The 18,736-nt window shown below is 53.0% G+C and overlaps 1 protein-coding gene and 1 long non-coding RNA gene across 2 annotated transcripts in view; one reads left to right on the top strand and one right to left on the bottom strand.

Annotated features, from left to right (window-relative positions):
- The window catches only part of Adamts2 (ADAM metallopeptidase with thrombospondin type 1 motif 2), a 197,592-nt gene that overhangs the window by 61,953 nt on the left and 116,903 nt on the right, over positions 1–18,736 (top strand). Inside the window, exon 3 of the mRNA XM_050158608.1 lies at positions 4,186–4,345. Coding sequence (XP_050014565.1) covers positions 4,186–4,345 — 160 coding nt within the window. The remainder of the gene's footprint in view (positions 1–4,185; positions 4,346–18,736) is intronic.
- Positions 469–6,485, bottom strand: LOC126511451 (uncharacterized). Its single transcript, XR_007594693.1, has 3 exons — positions 6,097–6,485; positions 2,620–2,730; positions 469–1,382 (listed from the first exon to the last, which is right to left on the bottom strand). It is a non-coding gene; the product is annotated as an uncharacterized lncRNA (long non-coding RNA).

Consider the following 18,736-nt stretch of genomic DNA (forward strand, 5'->3'; position numbering starts at 1 on the left):
CTTTGGAGGTGGGTAGCCACTTATCTTGCCGGTGATCCTGGAGATGATGGTCTCCCACTGGTCAGCCCCTGGTTTTGGGGAGCAAGTGTGCATTTCATGGCACCCAACAGAGATGATTTATAGGGTGCTGGTTGTCATGGAACACATCAGACAACTCTGAGAATCCTGTCAAGCTGAGGGCTCTGGTCCTGTAAGAAAACCTGAGTAAACTGACTTCACACCTTATACTTAGCTCAGATTTAACTCTGAGTCCCCAGAACCCTTTCTATCTGAGTGAGTGACCTTAGGCCAGACGCCACTGCTCCCTAGGCCTCCAGTTTCTATGCCCTTCATGTAGCTCTGATTCCTAGACTCTGGGTATCCCTGGAAAGCCTCTTCATCCTCTGAGCCTCAGTCTCCTCACTGGAAAGCAAGCAGAATACATGGATATCTTGACTCGAGGCCCACCAACAATGTGTGCTCTAGTTCTAAGATGCCCCAGGCCTCATGTGCTTCTGTAGCAGTTGTGGTAGAGGAGGGGTGACAGGCTCACCCCACTTACAGCTAAGGGACTGGAGACTCAGAGAATGTTGGCATCCTTTCTGAAGTCACCCCTCCAGAAAAAGGGTGCCAGAAATCCAGTAAATCAGACTCCCAGGTTAGCTTGTCCTCTGTTAACCCCACAGAGGGGTTAATTCCCATGCTCATTCAAAGGCGTCTATTAATAAAGACGGATTTGAGACGTCTGTCTCCTCTAAAACCACATACATGGGAACCATCCATGGAAGTAACTCTTGCTGTTGTAAACATTCTCAGCACACACCAGTGGGTGGGGACGGCCCTTCTCGTCTTTGCCATCACGCAGCTCTCAGAGGACATGTCCTGAGGCTTGGGGGTCAAGTGTTCACTCAGCCTGTAAGCATTTGCTTCGTCCCTACCAGGTCTAGTAGTGCCCTGGGAACCAGGGATGAGTCATAAGTGTGGGGGCCTGAAGGGTTCCCACCAAACCCTCATTCCTCATAGTCCATGATCTTCCTTCCACTTCCGTGGCTTTCTTCCCTGCCACGTACACAGCAGATCCTGGAAGGTCCTCTGCTTTTCCTCTTCTATGCCTCTTAGAATGGCTCCTCTTTACCAGGCCAACCGTTGGTCCCAGCATGGCTTTCTTGATGCTGCTGATGTAACAAATGAGTCGCAAAGATCAAAATTCATTCTCGCGCAGTTCTGGCTGAAGTCTACAGTCAGTGGAGCCTGCTTGAGCTCCAGGTGTCCGCAGGGCTGAGTTCTCCCTCTTCCAGTTGTGCGTGGTTGCTGATGGTCCTTGTGGCTGCAACATGTTGACCTCTGTCTCCAGAACCACATCCCCATCTCATCTTCTATGTCTGCTCTTCTTCAGCCTCTTCCTACATACAGGAAGGAATGTGGTTATACGTAGGGCCACATTGATGGTCATGGGAACCTTCCGAAATGCAGAACATCAGCTGAGTCCCTCCTGCAGAGCCCCCTTCCCACCACATTTGCACCTGTGACTGAGACCTGGATAGATTGGGGTAGGAGCTCTCTTCAGTCAGTTCCAGACCTGGAAGTACTTAGCAGAATTAGATCTGTCCTCAGATTGTTCCAGACTTGACTTCCTCATATTCCTGGAGTCTATATGCCTCATCCAGGCACTGCTATCTGCCTCCCAGGTACATGAAGCTTGCTCTCAGCTCTCCAGATTCATTTACATTCTTCCAGTCCCCCCTGTCTACAGCAGCTGTGAGTCACGTGATGTCTTCCTTGCCCAGAGCCTTCCAGGCTGCTGACTACCCTTCCTACAGAGATCTGCTCCTGTATTACATGCTATGAGCTTTATCCCCAGTCTCCCAGCCACCCAGTCAGCTTGTTCCATTGACGGTAGCCCTTCTCTGGGCCTTTCTATGTGCTCTGTCCCTCACCTATACGGGGTCACCCTCTCTAACTTCTGGTTGACAGGAAGGGTTGGCGCAGGTTTTGGTTAGACATCATCCCTGTTTCTTGAGTCTGGGCCTGATGCTTCCTTGTGTAGCTGGTCTCCCACCAGCCCTTGCCTGTGACTGGAGCTACTCTTTCCATTGTGCATTGCTCTCTGGCACCTGGGCTTTCCCCAGGTAAAGGCAACAGGTGTATGGATGCATCTAGCATCCTCCACTAGACTCGCGCTGATTGCAAATGCTTAGCAGGCCCTATCAGAGTGCCAACTGCACTCAGTCTTCTAAGCTCCCAGCTAGCAATATATAGTATAGGAACCCCAGGGTACCTTGAGATCAGGGAAAAGTACGGTGGCCTATACAGCTACTCTGTCCCTCTTGGTCAGGTTGATGATGTGACAGATGCCATTTGGGCTATGGGGGGGGGGTTGAATAGTTTCTCAACATCTGGATGGGTGATGCCAGGGACCGGACAGGGAACCCTAGCCAGTACCAGCTAAGTTCAAGCAACAGAAACACCAGGTCTTCTGATTGTCTGAGAGAACCCGAGGCTCTGTCATTGGTGTGAACTCTCCTACATCTTAAATCTGAACAACCAGAAGAAGCTGTACAAATTCCCCGTTGGTCGTAATTGTATGATGTGCAGGAATTACATCCCCAGGCTAGACACAATAGGAGACTTATGACTTACGGTTGGCAGACCGAAGAAGCATAGTGTGGGAACTGGGGTGGATGAGGGGCAGGTGAGCTGGGTGCCACCAGGAGACTGCATCAGAGAAAGGCTCTTTGGGAGTCTCTGAGCCTGATGTGAAAGAGAGAATAGGGGTTTATTAGCAGGTGGCCCAGGTGAGAGATGGCAGCAGGAATTCCCACACTAGTGTATGGCAAGTTTGGGGTCGGTGTCTCAGCTATGTTCACACACAACCCAGTGACCAGTGGGAGGTTCAAACAGGTGCAGGCTGAGAGCCTTGAGTGACGTAGAACACCGCAACCTGAATGCAGACAGAAGGTTCCAGCAGGAAGCCCCATGCAGGCAACACTTGTTATAGAGCCTGGTCTTAGGGCAAGGGTGGGCAGAGGGAGGGGAGGAGGCAGAGAATGGTGGCTGGGCACAGGGGTGTATGTCTGTCTGAGGTGTCCATGCCAGGAAGTGTGCAGCTTAATTTTGTCAAAACTTTGTTTTCCAAGGAAAGTCTCAATTTCCCTTTCTTTAAGAGTTACGTTTTATTTTAAGATGGATTTTTAGTTATGTGTACGCAAGTGTCTGTGTAAATGCGGTTGTACTTGGAGGCTGGAAGAAGGCATGGGATCTCCTGGGGCTGGAGTTCCTGGATGCTGTGAGAAGTCTGACATGAGTTCTGGAAACAGAACGTGGAATTCTGCAAGAGCAGCAGGTGTGCTTAACCACGGGGTTATGTCTTTCGTTCCTGGGATTTTGTTTTAAAAGGTGAAATCTCATCATTTTAGTGGTTGGTTTCACAGTGTTAAAAAGTATGGTCTGGGGCTTTGGAGGAGACTCAGCAAGGGAAAGCACTCACCGTGCAAAGCACGAGAGCTTGGGTTTAAATCCCAGGATGTACGGAACAGCTGGGTGTGATGATGTGAGCGTCTATAACCCAAGCCCCCTATGGGAAGGTGGGGGAGGGGAGCAGGAGGGTGGGGAGACAAGAAAACCCCCGAAAGTTCACAGGCCAGCTAGCTTGACATACTTAGTGGAAAGACCACAGAGAGTCCCGGTTTAAACAAGTTGGGAAGGCATTGCGGGTTGTCCTCTGACCCCCACATCTGTGCTGTGGCATGCACGCTCAGTTGGCAGAGAACTTGCCTCGCTCGTGTAAAGACTTGAGTTTGTCTCTCCAGAGTCAAAAGGCATAGCAGCATCATCTCGAGTTTCAGCATGCAAGAAGTGGAGGCAGGGGTTAGACGTTCAAGGTGAAGCTAAGTTAATTAGTTGGTTTGAGACTCCCCTACCCCCCTCTCTTAAGAAAGCATTGTCTGGGCGAACCAGTGTGTCTGTAGGTAGATGCAGTTCTTGGTTATTGGTTTTGGCCTGTGTCTTGGAATGACTCTGTTCCTGGAGGTGGCTCATATTTGATGCACCCTTGTGTCCTCAAAGGCCCACATACAGTCTTACAGCTACACTTTCGGATGCTAAGACATTCCAGAGGGAGGGCACTACCCTTAGGGACCCTCCTTGCTGCTCTCCCTCCTCTGTCTGTGCCCTGGGAGTCTGAACTTCTCCACTTTGCCTCTGCAGGCTGGTCTGATCCGTATGGAGGAGGAGGAGTTCTTTATTGAGCCCCTGGAGAAGGGTCAGGCGGATCGGGAGGCTGAACAAGGCCGAGTGCACGTGGTATATCGCAGACCGCCCACTCCCAAATCCCCTCCTCTGGCGGGGCCACAGGTTCTGGACACAGGTAAGGCTGCTGTGGATGGACAGGTTGGGTGGGGAGCATTGAATGTCTCCTGACTGTTCCTGGTTTCCGGGGAAACAAACTCAGGTCCACTTCTGCAGGCCTGGTTGGAGGCTGGAGCTGAGCCCCAGCCACACTGGCTCAGGAAGAAGTCAGCTGCCTGCCTGCCTGGATGCATGGCATGCGGGGCGCTGGGGTGTTGAGGCAGAGGGTACATATGGGTAACCAATAGTGATGGTCCCCACTGCTTACAGGTCTAGGGCCTCACAGAAGACTGTCTAGTGGTCTATCTTCTGTGAATGCTTAGGGAACAGGAGAGAGTTGTGTCAATGCAGACAGCCTCTTGAGTCCTCCAGGCAGCCCCTGTCTCCTGCTCTTGTACTGCTGTGATCTCTGGGATGGTGCCTGCTTTTTCCCAGAGTTTCCATGCTCACTGGGAAGAGAAGGCCCCAAGTATTCTTTCTCTACACTCCCCACCCCAGGACACACCTCGAAAAGACTCCAGAGCAGCTCCAACAGCCTCGGTGTCTTCCACGTGCACTCATAGGGTCTTACCATTTTCAACTTAGAATCACAGGTGCTTTGGGTCCAGGGATATGGGAGGAACTACGGAGTGCCCTGAGTGATTGACTGGCCACCTGGCTGTAGCCTCACAGGTCTCACCAAGACGGCTTGACCCACCCCAGAGGTCTCTGGATTTGGAGTACCCGATCGTGCAGAGGCCTGGGTCAGGATCTATAGTGCTCTTGCAGGTCCCAGGGCCCCAGGGTGTAGACGAGGCCTCCTTGAATAAAGCCATGGAGGAGGGGGGACAGCCATGGGCAGGGGACCCAGAATTTTGGATCAGACACATCTGCAGGTATCTAGTTAGTCGAGGCCCCTGACTGGCGAGCCCCTCCCTGTGCTGTGATTTATTGAAATCGCCCCTCTTCTCTAAGCGAACCCCAGCCCATTTATTTTAGCTCCCGCTGACAATCTGGTTTGACAGATCAATTGGGCACAGCCTAGCAGGGTACCGTTCTAATTTTAAGACACTATGTCAAGGACCTCAGTAAAGGAATTGCTCGTCGGCACACCGGCATTCCCTGGAGATAATATTTCTAGCTGCCCCTACTTCCCTGGTAATGAATAGCCTTCTACCTGTCAACAGCTGGGTTCTGGGGGCTTCCTGCTCAGCTTAACCCAAACCTTAGCCTCACTCCTGCCCTTGGGCTTTCCTGAGTGAGAGTAACCCTGGAAGGCTGGAGGGAAAATGGACAGAGGAAGTGCCCCGGACATGGAGGGAGGCCTCCTCCTGGCCTTACTCTCCTGCCTTTGGACATAGCTTTTGTTCCCTTATAACAGCTGAGAGGGGTCTGTCTGTCTCTAAGAGAGCTCGGGGCCTGGCCACTTCGTCCTTGATATTTCTTCCAGTAAGGCTGGCCTCTACTGGAAGAGTCTGGGTGGTTGTGGCCTCTTTCTCCCCACCCCTTTGCTCAGGCTGGGTGAGGTGGAGCCTGCTCCGTGGAGCTGGCTGGGTGCTCTCAGCTGTGTCTCCAATCCCAGATTCCATATTGGGCTTATCTTCCTGCCCTGGGGCCCTTCCCCCAATGGTCTAGCTGGCTTGGTTTTGTTTTCTGGACTGTGCTTAGCGTTTTGGCGTCTTCTGTTGAGCAGTGCCTTTGCCTCCCGAGCCCATACACACATCCCTAATGAGAACTTGGAACTGACAATGCGGGGAGAGGAATTTCAGAATCAACCCAGAAACCACTGACCTCAGATAGACGGTGCTGGGTGAGATCAACTGCCCAGGTCAGGATGAAGCCGAGCTGGAAGGTGGGTGGGTAGGACCAGGACATCAGTCATCAATCGAGGAGATGAATCTGTCCAAGGCTAAACACAAGGCCACAGTCTTGGAGCAAGTCCAGGCGCTCCAGCCGGGAGCTCACCCTGTGTGAGAGTCCTGGGCTGTAGCTTCAGACCACAGGCCTATGCTCTGGGGGCTAAACCCCCTTTCTGAGCCTTCCTATTCAGTGTCAACATGATGAGACCTTGCAGCCCCTGAATGCGTCTGATGGTTCCCAAATGGCCCATGGCTAAAGATGGACTCACTGGCTGGAGGGGGTCCAGACAGTTTATGTCGGAGCTGGGCCAAGGGCCCATGGTGACCTCAGACAGTTCAGCCTTCCATCAGCATGGGCCCTGACAAGGCACAGAATGGCAATTGGAACTTATAAAATCTGTGTCCCATGGCTGTGTACAGCAGGCCAGCATATCTTAAGGGACCCGGGGCAAAGTCTTTGCTTCGGTGTGTGTGTGTGTGTGTGTGTGTGTGTGTGTGTGTGTAGGAGAAGGTATGGGCTGTCCTCAGAGCTTGATCCCTGGGAGGCTAGGCTGAGGAGGCAGAACTCTTAGGAGGTGGGGCTAGCTTGTGGGGCTCTGCCCTCATCAGCAGACTCATGGAGTTGGTTAGGGCTCACAGGAGTGAATTCATTTTTCTAAGTGCAGATTTTTATAAACTGAGCTCACTATACTTGCTTGATCTCCTCCACATAGCTCCCCCCTCCACTGTGTTGTGACTCAACCAAGGGGCTGTGCATGAGGACACTAGCACAATGCCAGTGAACATCCCAAGCCAAACAAACCTCAATACCTCCCTCACGTGTTTTGTTATAGTAGCTCACAGTAGACACGGGGACCAGGGGTTTTACTGGCCCATTTTACGTTTGGTTGTTATAATCAAATACCTGAGTCCAAGGCCAGGTGATCCTATTGGTTATGTCTCTGGAGAGTGCTCAATGGGCAGTGGCCGGATTGCATGCTGAGGTAAGATGTCACAAGAAGTGACACATGGAACCCAAAGCAAGAGACCTGGTAAGAACCTGACTGAGGCCAAGTGCCCGGGCTAGGGTGAGGTTGGGCTGGAAGATAGGGTGGATAGGGACTGGTCACTGGAGGAGATCAAACTGTCCAAAGCTGAATTGTAGGCCTCAGTCCTGGGCTGCAAGCCCAAACTCTCCCAGTGAGAGATCAGACTGTTCTGGCTCCTCCCCAAGGCAACCACAGGATATGGGTTCAAGATATTCCAAAAAGTATCGAGGGGGGCAGGGAGTCAAGATGCCAGAAGAGGGGAAACTCAAGTATCAACAAAAGCGTGACTTCTGGGTCCATCCTCAGACCTTGTTTTTGCTCCCATCTTTCGTGTTTGTCTGGGGTTCTTGAAGAAGAAGCCAGCACTAAAGTGCGTTAGCGGAAGCCCTGGCCGGACCAGAAGACCCGCTCTGCACTCGGAACTGGGTGATCTTGGCACGTATCTTGCCCTTAAGCATAAGACAGCTGTGGAACACTAGCTGGATAGACATGTGTTATGTCATAATTCGGGGACCAAAAGCCAGAGATCACTGTCACCGAGCTAAAATGGATATGTGAACAGGGCCATACTGCCTCTGAGATGCTAGGAGGGAAGGTGGTCACCGTGTCTTCGGGCTCTGGGCTGCTGGCTTCCCTTGGCTTGAGGTCACGTCACTCCAGAGGCTGCCTGCATGTCACTTCTCTTCCTCTGCCTGTGTCCGACATCCCTATGCCTCCATCTTGGAAGGTGGGTTCCATTTAGCTTTCCTCTGGGGCATGTCTCCCTCTCAACATCCTAATCTAATCCCATCTGATAAGCACTGTTCTGTCATGGAAGGTCCTAGTGACAGGTCCCAGAAGGTGAAACCAAGCGGGCGCTGCGGTGCATGGCAGTCCGACGGAACACCCTGCACAGGAGTGACTGGATCCAGTCTGAGCCAGCCATCTCCCCAGATGTGGGAAGGCCAGACAGATGAGGCTACATGCACTGAGCAGCCTCCTCACTGTCGCCATCAAAGGCAGTGTCTCCACTGAACCTGGGATTCAAAGAAGATCCCTGTGTCATAGTCTAGATATTTGATCGCCTCCCTTCTATCCACAGCATCCCACCATTAAGACAAAAGCTGCAAATTCAGAGGTCTTTAATGAAGACAGCAGCAAACAATAACAACAAAATCTACTCCTGGCCTGGCTTTCATCCCCACCTCCCTTCCAGTAGTGTGGATTCGACTCAGGCCTCCTGCACGATCCCTCCCTTCTCTTGACCTTGCTTTCTTAGGTTGCCTCGTGGATCCAGGGCAGCCTGAATATTTTAGCATCAAGAGAATTCAGACAATGATTTTTATGAGAACTCTCCAGTGTTTTAAAATGTGGCTTCAAATTTCAGAAAAGCACCGTATGGACCAAATAAAATAGGCCCCTCCCATTGGCCAAGGCTTCCGAGATGCAGAGACTTGAAGTAGTTTCTGTCCTTCCCATTGGGCTGCTTCCCTGGGGTCCGCCTGGCTCTACCTTGGAATGGAAATGAGGCAGGTGGTTCCTGCCCTGGGGACCTGCTTCTGGGTTGCTGTGCCCTCAAGGCCAGCTGTACACATTGCCCCAGGGCTGAAAGAAGTCAGACAGTTCTGTGCCAGTGACCTTGGCTGCCGCCTCCTCTTCAGAAGCAGCGGGTGCCAAGCCTCTGCCCGCTGCTGTCAGGCTTGGGTGTCCTCCCTGACGGCCAGAGGAGGCTCCACACCACGGGAGCTGCTTTGCCAAGCCTGCAGAAAGAGGATGGAAGTGTAGGCACCAAGTGGCTCCTCCACGTGGCTGATTGTGGCCCGAAAAAGTCTCCACCTACTAGCCCATAGCCAGCCCTTCCCTTGGACTGGGAAGCCAACCCCTTCTGACCAGACTTACCCCTCCTTGAGCTCAGATAGGAGTTTTCCAGGGTGCAGGGAGCCATGCAGGGTGAAGTGGGGGATGGGGTGGGGCAGAGCTTATGTCCAGGGGCTTAGTAGGGGGATGTAGCTACAGCCGACCCAGGATCTGAACAGTGTCCTGCATGCAGTGGGCAGCCATAAGAGGTCTCTTGGGATCTGACAAAGCATCCTGCACTTTGGCAGTCCTGCTCAGGCTGCAGTGTGCTGGAAGTTGAAGGTAGGGATGCCATGGGGGTGGGGCAGAGAGGAAGAGGGTAAGCGAGCAGAGGCTGTCTAGATCCGCCTCTAGATAGGAAGGAAGGTGTGAGGACTCCCTGGCAGGCAGGCCACCAGGACTCGGTTACATGTGGATGTGATCTTAAATGAGGTCTGGGTAACAGGGAGCATGGAAGATTTGAGAAACCTGGGAGAGGTACAGTGAAGAAGGGGTGCAGACTTACAGACAACCGGATGAGGGGCCATTCTGCCTACAGACGTTCACATTGCTCGCAATAGCACAACAGATTCAGTGGCTTCAAACAGCTTAGTGTAGCTTTCCAGAGCTCTGGGGGTCAGGAATTAGAAGGTGGGTCTGTGAGAGCTTTCCCCTGGCCTCTCCCGGCAACAGCCTGGTGGCTGCCTCCCTCCCTCGGCTTGTGGCTGCATGGTGCCGATCTCTGTGATCATATTGCTTCCTCCTCTTCTGCTGAAGCCAGGTCTCCCTCTCCCTCCCCCTTATGAAGGCATTTTTTTTTTGATGACTTTTAGGGCCTTCTAAAATAATCTTGGACAGCCTGCCTCCCCATCTCCAGGTGCTCAATCTAATCTCCTGTGCAATTGCTTTAGCCTTAGAAGGGAATGGTGGGGGATTCTTGGGAATAAGTTGTGGACATCCTGGGGGTAATGTTTCAAGCCTCATATCTAAGCTTTGAACCCTGGGGTTGCAGAGAACGGGGAAGTGAAGGGAAGCCTTTGGGCAGACTTAGGACTGAGTTCTGGCCTTGGCTCATGTGCAGACAGCAGGACCCTTCTGTGTGTCTCAACCCAGCTGTTTCTTGAACTTCTTTCCAGGGCCCTGGCGTCGAGCTCTCACGTGTGGTGACCCTGAAGCTTGCGCATGCCTGTTTGCCTCTAAACTCTGTCATGCTGTCCCTGGTCAGCTCATTGCCCTAGACCTGGTACTCAGTGCTCTCTCAATCCCCCACCCCACCCCCATTCCTGCAGCTTGGGGCACCCAAGGAGAGCACTAGTTGTGAAACCTGAGGCGGCTGGCCTGGGCTTAGGGAGGCAGGCACATTTCAGAGCCGAGCACACCCTTGGCAGAGGCCACAGTGTGCCTGTCCTGTAGGCTGGGCCCTTGGGAGAACTTTGGGAGATGCCAGTGTGGTGACGTGGCCTCACGCTGGGAAGAGTGGGTGGGGGTTGACTCTGGGAGAGCTGGAGGCTGCACATTCCACGAGGCCCTGAGTTGTCTGGGGCCAGAGCTGTCAGCAGAGTTGGCTGGGCCCAGCCCCCTGGCCTGGCTGGTTTCCTGGGTTGGGGTCTGTGGTGTGGGAGTGCTGCCCTGGAGGTCCTTCCTAGGCTATAAAGTCAGAAGCCAGGCATGCAGCAGCTCAGACCCCACCTCATCCCTCAGTAGAGATAAGATGGGGGACAAGAATCAGTCCCTACAATAGTCTATGCCTGGCATTCTGCCTGACGGGTGCTGACAGTCTTGTGTGCTTGGTTGCTCTGTCTCCGGCTTAGATTTAACCATTCCTGTGCCTCAGGCCTTCTCTCCCTAACTTCCTTCCTTCTGTGATTCTGAGGGCTCTGGTATAGGGGTAAGGACAACCAGGACACAGGAGCCTGGGGGAAGTCTTGGATTGTTGGCTCCTGGATAGATGACCAATGTCACCTAGAGGATGACAGTTTCAGCCCTGGCTTGGCTGTGGCCCCAACTCAGATGCAAGAGACAGTTCTTAAAAAATGACTGGCGTTTCTTGGAGGAGCCGCCGCAGGTTTCACAGTTGCTCCCAGCAAGCCTGGGGGCAGTTGGTGGAGGGCACAGTATTGCGTGGGAGCCAGTGTGGTGTAGGGTAGAGTGTAGTTGGCTAGACCTCACCTGGATGAGTGACTGGTTGGCTATAGGACCTTGAGTAAGGTGTCCCACTCCCTGGTGGCTCAGTTTCCCCATCTTTGAATATGTATAATGTTGAGCTGTTGCTATGAGACAGGATCATCATCATGTCTCTGTCCAGAGCCCCTGTCTTATCACAGCATTAAGATTCCAGGAACATTTCCCTTGGAACCGCTGGTCCCCTCAGCTCTTGATGTCCCTTCTCTGTTGCTACCTCTTCTCCAGACACAATGAATCGATGCTTTGCCTTGCTTGCCCTGGATTTGGGTTGCAAATATCCCCCAAAGAGCTTTCTTGGCGGTACACAGTGACCATGCTGGTTTCCAGACAGCACACAGCTCAGAAATGAAGCGCTGTCCGGCTCACAGGTGTGCCGGGAGTTTAATTAAGGAGGCTAGCTGTGTCTGGTGGTTACGCCGGCCTTTGGTGGGTCAGGTCTGCTCTCTGCAGGTCTCCAACACAACAGCTGCCAATTCCTGGAAGAGATGCGATGTCTCTGGGGACAACGCTGCCTGTGGGTCTACTCAGACCACATCTCAAAGGGCCAGGGAGGTGGCTGGGTGGATAAAGTACATGCCCCCCTCCCAAATGCAAGGAAGGGAGTTCAGATGCCAGCACCCATATAAAGCATCAGGTGGACCTGGCACCTGGCCTATAATCAAGCGTTCCAGAAGTGGAGACAGGGGATCCCTGGGGCAAGCTGGTGATAAGCTAGCTGGATTGGCATGCTTCCAGTTCAGCAAGAGACCTTCTCTCATAAGTAGAGATCAATGGAGGAAGAAACCTGAGTTCAAACTCAGGCCTACACACACACACACACACACACACACACACACACACGTACCATACACACATGCTCATCCTCTTCCTACACTCACACACTTCAGCACACACATGTACCATACACACATGCTTATCCGCTTCCCATACACTCACTTCAGCACACACACACATATACATACACACATACCATAAACACATGCTCATCCGCTCCCCCCCCCCCCACACACACTTCAGCGCGCGTGCACGTGCACACACACACCTCAGGACTGGGCAAGAATCCTTTCCTGTACCTGGTGCCTCCCATGGACAACTGTAAAAGGCACACAAGCTTTGTGTGTTATAGAGGTGTAGGCAGCAGGCATCCGTGGGCTGCTCTGGCACATGGGCTTCTGGGGGGCTCAGAGGGTCGCAATGCCAGTCCTGAAATCAGCCGCCATGATGGCAAAGACAAAAGAGTGAGGGCAGGTCCAGCTCAGAAACGGGCCTGGGGCTTGAGAGCTGAACTCTGCCCATCCAGAGCAGCCGAGAACCTCTGACCACAGGCCCCAGTCCCTCCCCAAATTCTCGGCAGGGAAGCAGACACTTCAGCCAGCCCCAAGCCTGAAGTGTTTTCTATAAAAATTTCCAATTTTCCTTGACCCATTTCTCTTTGAAATGAATCCCAACCGGCACTATGCACTTGGCCCTGAAGGAACCCTGAGCTGGGGAAAGGTCATGCAATTAGGTGGAAATGCTGGTGTCTGTCTGGATCTCTCCTCCCCGTCTTGGGCTTTATTTTTCTCTTCTTTAATCGTGCCCTCTCTCTCGAGCCCAAGCTGGAGCATCATGGAGCCGTGCAAGGGTGAAGGTGTGGAAACAGGGTTAGACCCCATTCTGGCTTCTATACTTAGTCTAGGCCTTGGAGCTCAGATATCACGTGAGTCCCAGGGCCGCAGCCCCTACTGCTCCTTCTTTTTGCAACACTCGTCCTGGCCCTGGGCCTCCTGTTGGGCAGGGTCCAGTTCAGCTGTCAGGCCGCTAACCCAGAGTGCTTCTCTCACCAGCCCTCACTCAGGCTACAGTCTCGCTCTGGTTAGCTCTGACTGCCTTGTAAACGCAGTTGACGGAGGGAGGACTTGCTCAGGTTTGCAGACTGCAGCATGCTGCCAATCATTCCAGCTCGCACACACCGAGAACGAAGACAAAGCAAAGTCAGGCTACACTCTAGAGTCAGGACACATCCACCAAAGTTGTGGGCTCCGCCTGGTCCTGAGCCCGGTGGGCTCTGGTTTGGAGAGATGTTTATGACTGTCAGCGTGTGACACGGTTTGTGGGTGGTGGACCCTTTAAGAGGTGGAACCTAGTGGGGGAAATTAGATGGCTCACTATGTTCCCTTGGAAAGTACACTGGGACCCTTCCTTTTGCCTAGCACAATCTCGGTCACATACTTGTACCGTGATGTCCTGTGTCATCATAGGCCCAAGGCCCCAAGGACTATGGGCCGAAGTCCCTGAAACTGAGAGTCAAATAAACCTTTCTTTCTTTGAAGTCCATTGCGTCAAGTGCTTTGTCATAGTTACAGAAAGATTAAATAGGCATTAGGAAATGTGTCCAGAGCTGGTGGGAAGCGTCCAGATAGAGTGACTTCATGACAAAAAGACACCTATCTGGAAGGAGGGCGGGGCCAGGTGAGAGCTTGCAGGACAGGCCAAGTTGCCAGAAGCTGGGCTGGGACCTGGGGAGGAACTGACCTGGAAGCTGGGCTAGTGTGGCGAGGTACATGGAGAGGTTCAGCAACCCTGGGGGCCATGGAGGTAATACCTAAGGAGAATGCTAACCCCCAAATCATGGGGGATAATGTTAGTAACTAGTTGGTAGGAACAGCAACACTTTCTCAGGCGTGTGGACTCAGAGGGAGCTCCTCGTTTGCTACCACGTGTTTATTGCTTCATTCAGCATCTTGCCATTGTGTCCGTCCCCCGTGCTAGAGACGGAACTGCAGACAAATCCAAGGGAGGCCTTCCTCTCCTGGAGCTCACCACCCGGCAGGGGAGACACTGTGGGCAGAAGATTACAGGGTGGGTGCAAGAGTTCTCTGGTCAAATTTAAAATGGGTCAAAAGAGTAGCCTGAGAGAGGCAGGTAAGGGAGAGTTGTGTTTCCAGGCTTGGGTGGGGACAGTTGGACTGAGACCTGGGTGATGGGGGGCCCAGTGTTGGGAAGAGTGTTCCAAGCACAGGGGACAGTAGTACTGCAACCCTGAGGCTGTATCATCTCTGAGCATTCTAGCCTTGGCTAACAGGTTCAGAACTCCTCGTAGGCATGCCATCCTGATTCTATAGTCATTGCTCTCTGCAGCCCTGGCTCAGTGGGAGCTGCTTTCCCTGGACCATGGACAAGTCCCCTTTGGCTCTGGATTTGTGGGGTGAGGCACAGGGACCCCAGATGCAGCAGGCTCTGGGGTGCTCTGGCAGTCCCTCCAGCCTGGGGTAACAGTATTGCTGTCTTCCTAACCCAGCCTGCTCCTTTGGGAGTGGCAGTCACCTGGTGAAAGGAAGATGGGTCTGTGAGAGTATGCGTGTGGGGGGGGGGGCAGGTGACTGCCTGATGCCCACCCACACTCTTGGGCAGTGGGGGCTAGAGGCTCCCCTAGGCTCTCTGGGAATGCTAAGGGGCTCCTTACCCCTGGTGTGACCTCATCTGGTAATTGGAATTGAGGATATCCTGGCAGCTGGCCTTGGATCCTATTCTCTGATAGGAACCTATAACTGACCTCTCACAGGGGTGAGCTGAACCAGCCTGATTGCCTCTGACTCTGAATATCAAACCCGCAAACTCTTGCTGAGTGAATCCAAGCTCTGAGTACCAGATCACACTCGGAAGCCGCTCTGTTCCCCAGGCCCAGTCTCTCAAGTCTCCTGCAGCACAGAAGCTTGACCCTACAGTATTCTGCTGTTCAAGATGTAAAACAGTGCTGGGCCTTGCTTTAACTTGTGAGTCTTTGATTACTAGCGACGATGAGTGGTCCTTCCTGCCTGCTGCCTTTGTAGATTTCCTCTTCCATTTAAGTTCCTTTGCCGGTTTCTCTCCTGGGCTCTGTGTATCAGGGTCTGCCTTTTATCTGCTTTAGATACTGACTCTGTCGGGTTGGATACGAGCCTCTTCCCTGGGCTGCAGTTCCCTGTTTTTGGTTCTGGTAGGGAATGCCAAACAAAAGTTTGTTCTTTCCTTCTTCAGGGGTCTGGGAGGGATGCTCCTGTCTCCTGAGCTGAGTTCTCCAGGTCAGGGATGGGCATGTAATCAGGGACTTACTTGAGGGTGAGTGGGTATCATGGTGTGATTTCATCCTCGGGCTTGGCTTGGAAGCAAGGCTTGGGGCTACAGAAATAAGTGTAGAAGGAAGGACTTTGGGCAGCATTTGGTGGGTGCTCCCCCACCCCTCAGGATTCTTGGAATGAGACCAGGGAATTGGTTGGTGTTACAGATGTGTCTACTTTACAGATGAGGAAACTGAGGTGCTGACGTTTGTCCAGGTCATAGGTTGTAGAGTCCAGAAAGCCAAGATGTCCAACTTCTGTGCAGGACAGGGAGGAGTGGGCCCAGATGGAGCCCAAGGCTGCTGAAACCCTGTGCGGAGCCCTCTTGGCCAGCTCTGAGCCTGGGCAGGCGAGACTCAGCCGGCTCAGACCCAGCTGAAGGCCGGCCATGCCTGAAATGCTTCTTAGCACCAGGCCTGATTCTCGAGACTGAAGCCCGGCAAGGCTGAGTGAGGACGTGTCTCCAGGTCACGGAGCACATTAACTGTGGGGAGACTCTTGCTCGTAGGGAATTCCCAGCATTGCGTGCAATAGCTGGCGCACAGACAGGGCCTAAATACCCATGAAAAGAATGGCTGAATGGAGCTGCCTAGAAAGCCTGGCCATGCCATCCCGATTCCTGAAGTACAGTTGTCCCGAGTAGACATCTGCAGGCTGGCTTTTATCATAGTGATGCCAAGATTCAGTTTGCACTTTTGTGATTACTGGGGTCCTGACTACAGGTCCCCAGGTTTGCAGAGGTGGGATGTTGCTGGTGCCTAGGTACATAGGATGTCCTAGCCCTGTCTCCTCATCTCTCACCAGGCTGGCTTGATAGGTGTGCTACCAATCCCACAAGTCCCCAGCCCAGAAGGTTCCCACGTATGCTGCAATTCCCTCCTGCCGTTGTTTTGGAATGCTCAATTGCTTTTTGCACAAGGTACTTTACTTTTTTCATTTTGCAAAGAGCACAGTTGGTCCTATTCATCAGCTTGTGGCCTCTTGCAGCTGTAGTCTGGACCCTGAGGTTAAAGCTACGACTGGGCACTACACTGTGGCCCAAATTAGGGGTCCCAGGGGATGCCAGCTCCCTTACTTCTGAGCCCAAGAGCCCAGACTTTCTAAGGGTTACTTCTCAACTCTTGCTTTGGAATGAGAACCATAGACTCGTGGAGGACAAGAAAGGCAGCTCAGGTGATGCTCTTACGACAGGCCCACCAGAGCTACGCCTGGCGATGGCAGCATTGTGAATCCCAGCCTCTACCCTAGGATACTGTAGAACTGCGAAAACAAGCCAGGGCAGCAGTGGTAGGGGCTGGGATGATTGCTTTGCCATCCCTAGCTAAACTATCTCTACGCCATTGTCTTTGAACATAGACAGCCACGTGGAAACCTTATTCCTTGTTCCCTCATTTGTTAAAATCGCCGGACAAATATTCATGGCGCTCTCATAACAGGGTGTAGTACTGTTAGGAGCTAGGATCTGGGGCACCCTTCTGTGGTTGCCCCCTCAGAATCAATCCACTCACAGTGAACAGCCCAGGCCATTCCTGCCATGCCGGTGTTGTGATCTGGTGTAGGTTACAGAGGGCACTGGGAGCATAAAATGAGAGGGTTTTGAGCAAGAGTGGACTCTACTTGTTTGGGAATCCAGCAGGAGTGGCAGGGCGAGGGCCAGACGGGCCTGAAGGGCAGAGCTCAGTGGTCCACTTGGGCTCAGTCTTGGGCTAGGGGTTCTGGGTTGGCCTGTGAGCGGCATAGTCTGGCTTCCGTGGAGGGGAGAGAGAAGAAGCAGTGGACCAGGAGGAGGCTGTTCTGAGGAGGAGCCTGTAGGGCTTGAACCATGGTAGCTGTAGGAGAAGGTGTGTGAGCAACATAGGGCAAGATAATGAGAACGCAGGAGTCCTGGAAGGCCGTTCCTGTGTTGCTTGGCGGATGATGCTGCCCACCAGGCAGGCTTGCATTACCCCGTCAGAATCACCCACACTGCCCACCAGGCAGGCTCGCATCCCTCCTCAGAATCACCCATGCTGTTCACTAGGCAGGCTCGCATTCCCCTTCAGAAACTTCCAAGGTTAGGAAGGAGACAGAGCTCAGGCTCACCTCTCTCCCCAGCCTCAGGCCTGACAAACCAACCAAGCTGGAGCTTGCAGGAATCCACTCTTCTCTGCCGGGATGCAGATCTGTGTGGCTGGACATCTCAAGGCTTCTATGCGAGCCCCTCTGGACACATGTTGGAGTCCATCTGCAGGTTCCCAGCTGGCAGAAATGCTGCCTGGGTCTGTGCCCTGGCGTGTGGAGCCTTTCTCTGGCTCGACTACAGGGACTCTGGGCTGTGCCATCAGGACCTGTTTCCACTCTTTTGATATGTAGCTCTTTGGCAGTTCACGTGGCAGGGCTGGGGCCAGGGATGGAGTGGCCATGCTGGGGAGGACAAGTGAACTTGGCAAATGGTGGGGTTATGAGGTTATGAGCTGGGATGGGCAAGGACCTTGAGTGCCTCTGAGACTTCCAGACCAGAAGCACAAGCCTCCAGCAGTATTTAAGGAATGGGATTCAGAGCGCCGAAGGCCTGGAGATCATGTATGTCAAGGGGCTCATGGGGAATCAGATTAGGAACAGCAGTCATGGTGGCTGTTTGCATTCATCCACAGCCTGGAGCCATAGCCATGAGAAGGGGGCATAAAGACAAGGGTATGGGGGATCTCAGATGAAGCAGCTGGGCTGAGGCGTACAGGTTGCGGGGAGCCAGAGCTCCCAAAGACAGGGGCTTTTATTCCTGATACCTTTCCCAGAGCCAGGAGTCAGGCATCTACACAGGAGAGAGGAGATATATGTGGACATCATGAGTGCCTGACGGGTCTGGAGGTAGGAGCATTGGTGGACGGAGTGGGCAGCATCAGGAAGGCCTTTGCAGTGTTTTCAGGGAGACTGGAAATCACAGTTTTAGCTAAAATTTAATTTTCAAATGTTGGTGCTAATGAAAAAAAAACATAATGATAATAAAAGCAGTGATGAGCCAAGCTGCACAAGGATGTTTCTTATGTGGTACCCGGGGACTGTCACCCAAGCTCACTGTGCTTGGGCAGCTGTCAGGGACCCATCCTCTTGAATGTGGCTGGTGCTGCCTCTGAGTTAAAATGTACCTCAGGAATTTTTATTTTGCTTCGGGATCATCATGAGAAATCTTTTCAGTCGTCCCGTTTCTGTGAAGAGAAATCTGCGGTTGCCTTGTTTTTCTTGGAGGCCGCTGAGGAGGCCCATCTGCAGAACATTAGGAAGAAGTGGTGGGGGCGGGGCACGGGGACACTCCATCCAGCCTGGACAGAACCTTGGATGGAGATGGGAGGACCGGAGTGAGGGTGGCCGTTTGGTTTGGATGGGCCCCCAGCCCCCTGGAAACGAAAGGCTGCCTTTCCCAGGGCAGCATGAGGCCACTCCATTGCTCCGGCCAGGCAGTGTGGGACTGGGCAGAAAGGGCCTGTGT

The sequence above is a fragment of the Alexandromys fortis genome, unplaced genomic scaffold (assembly GCF_014885135.2).
Source record: "Alexandromys fortis isolate MF-2015 unplaced genomic scaffold, M_Fortis_MF-2015_v1.1 scaffold_99, whole genome shotgun sequence".
Lineage (NCBI taxonomy): Eukaryota > Metazoa > Chordata > Mammalia > Rodentia > Cricetidae > Alexandromys > Alexandromys fortis.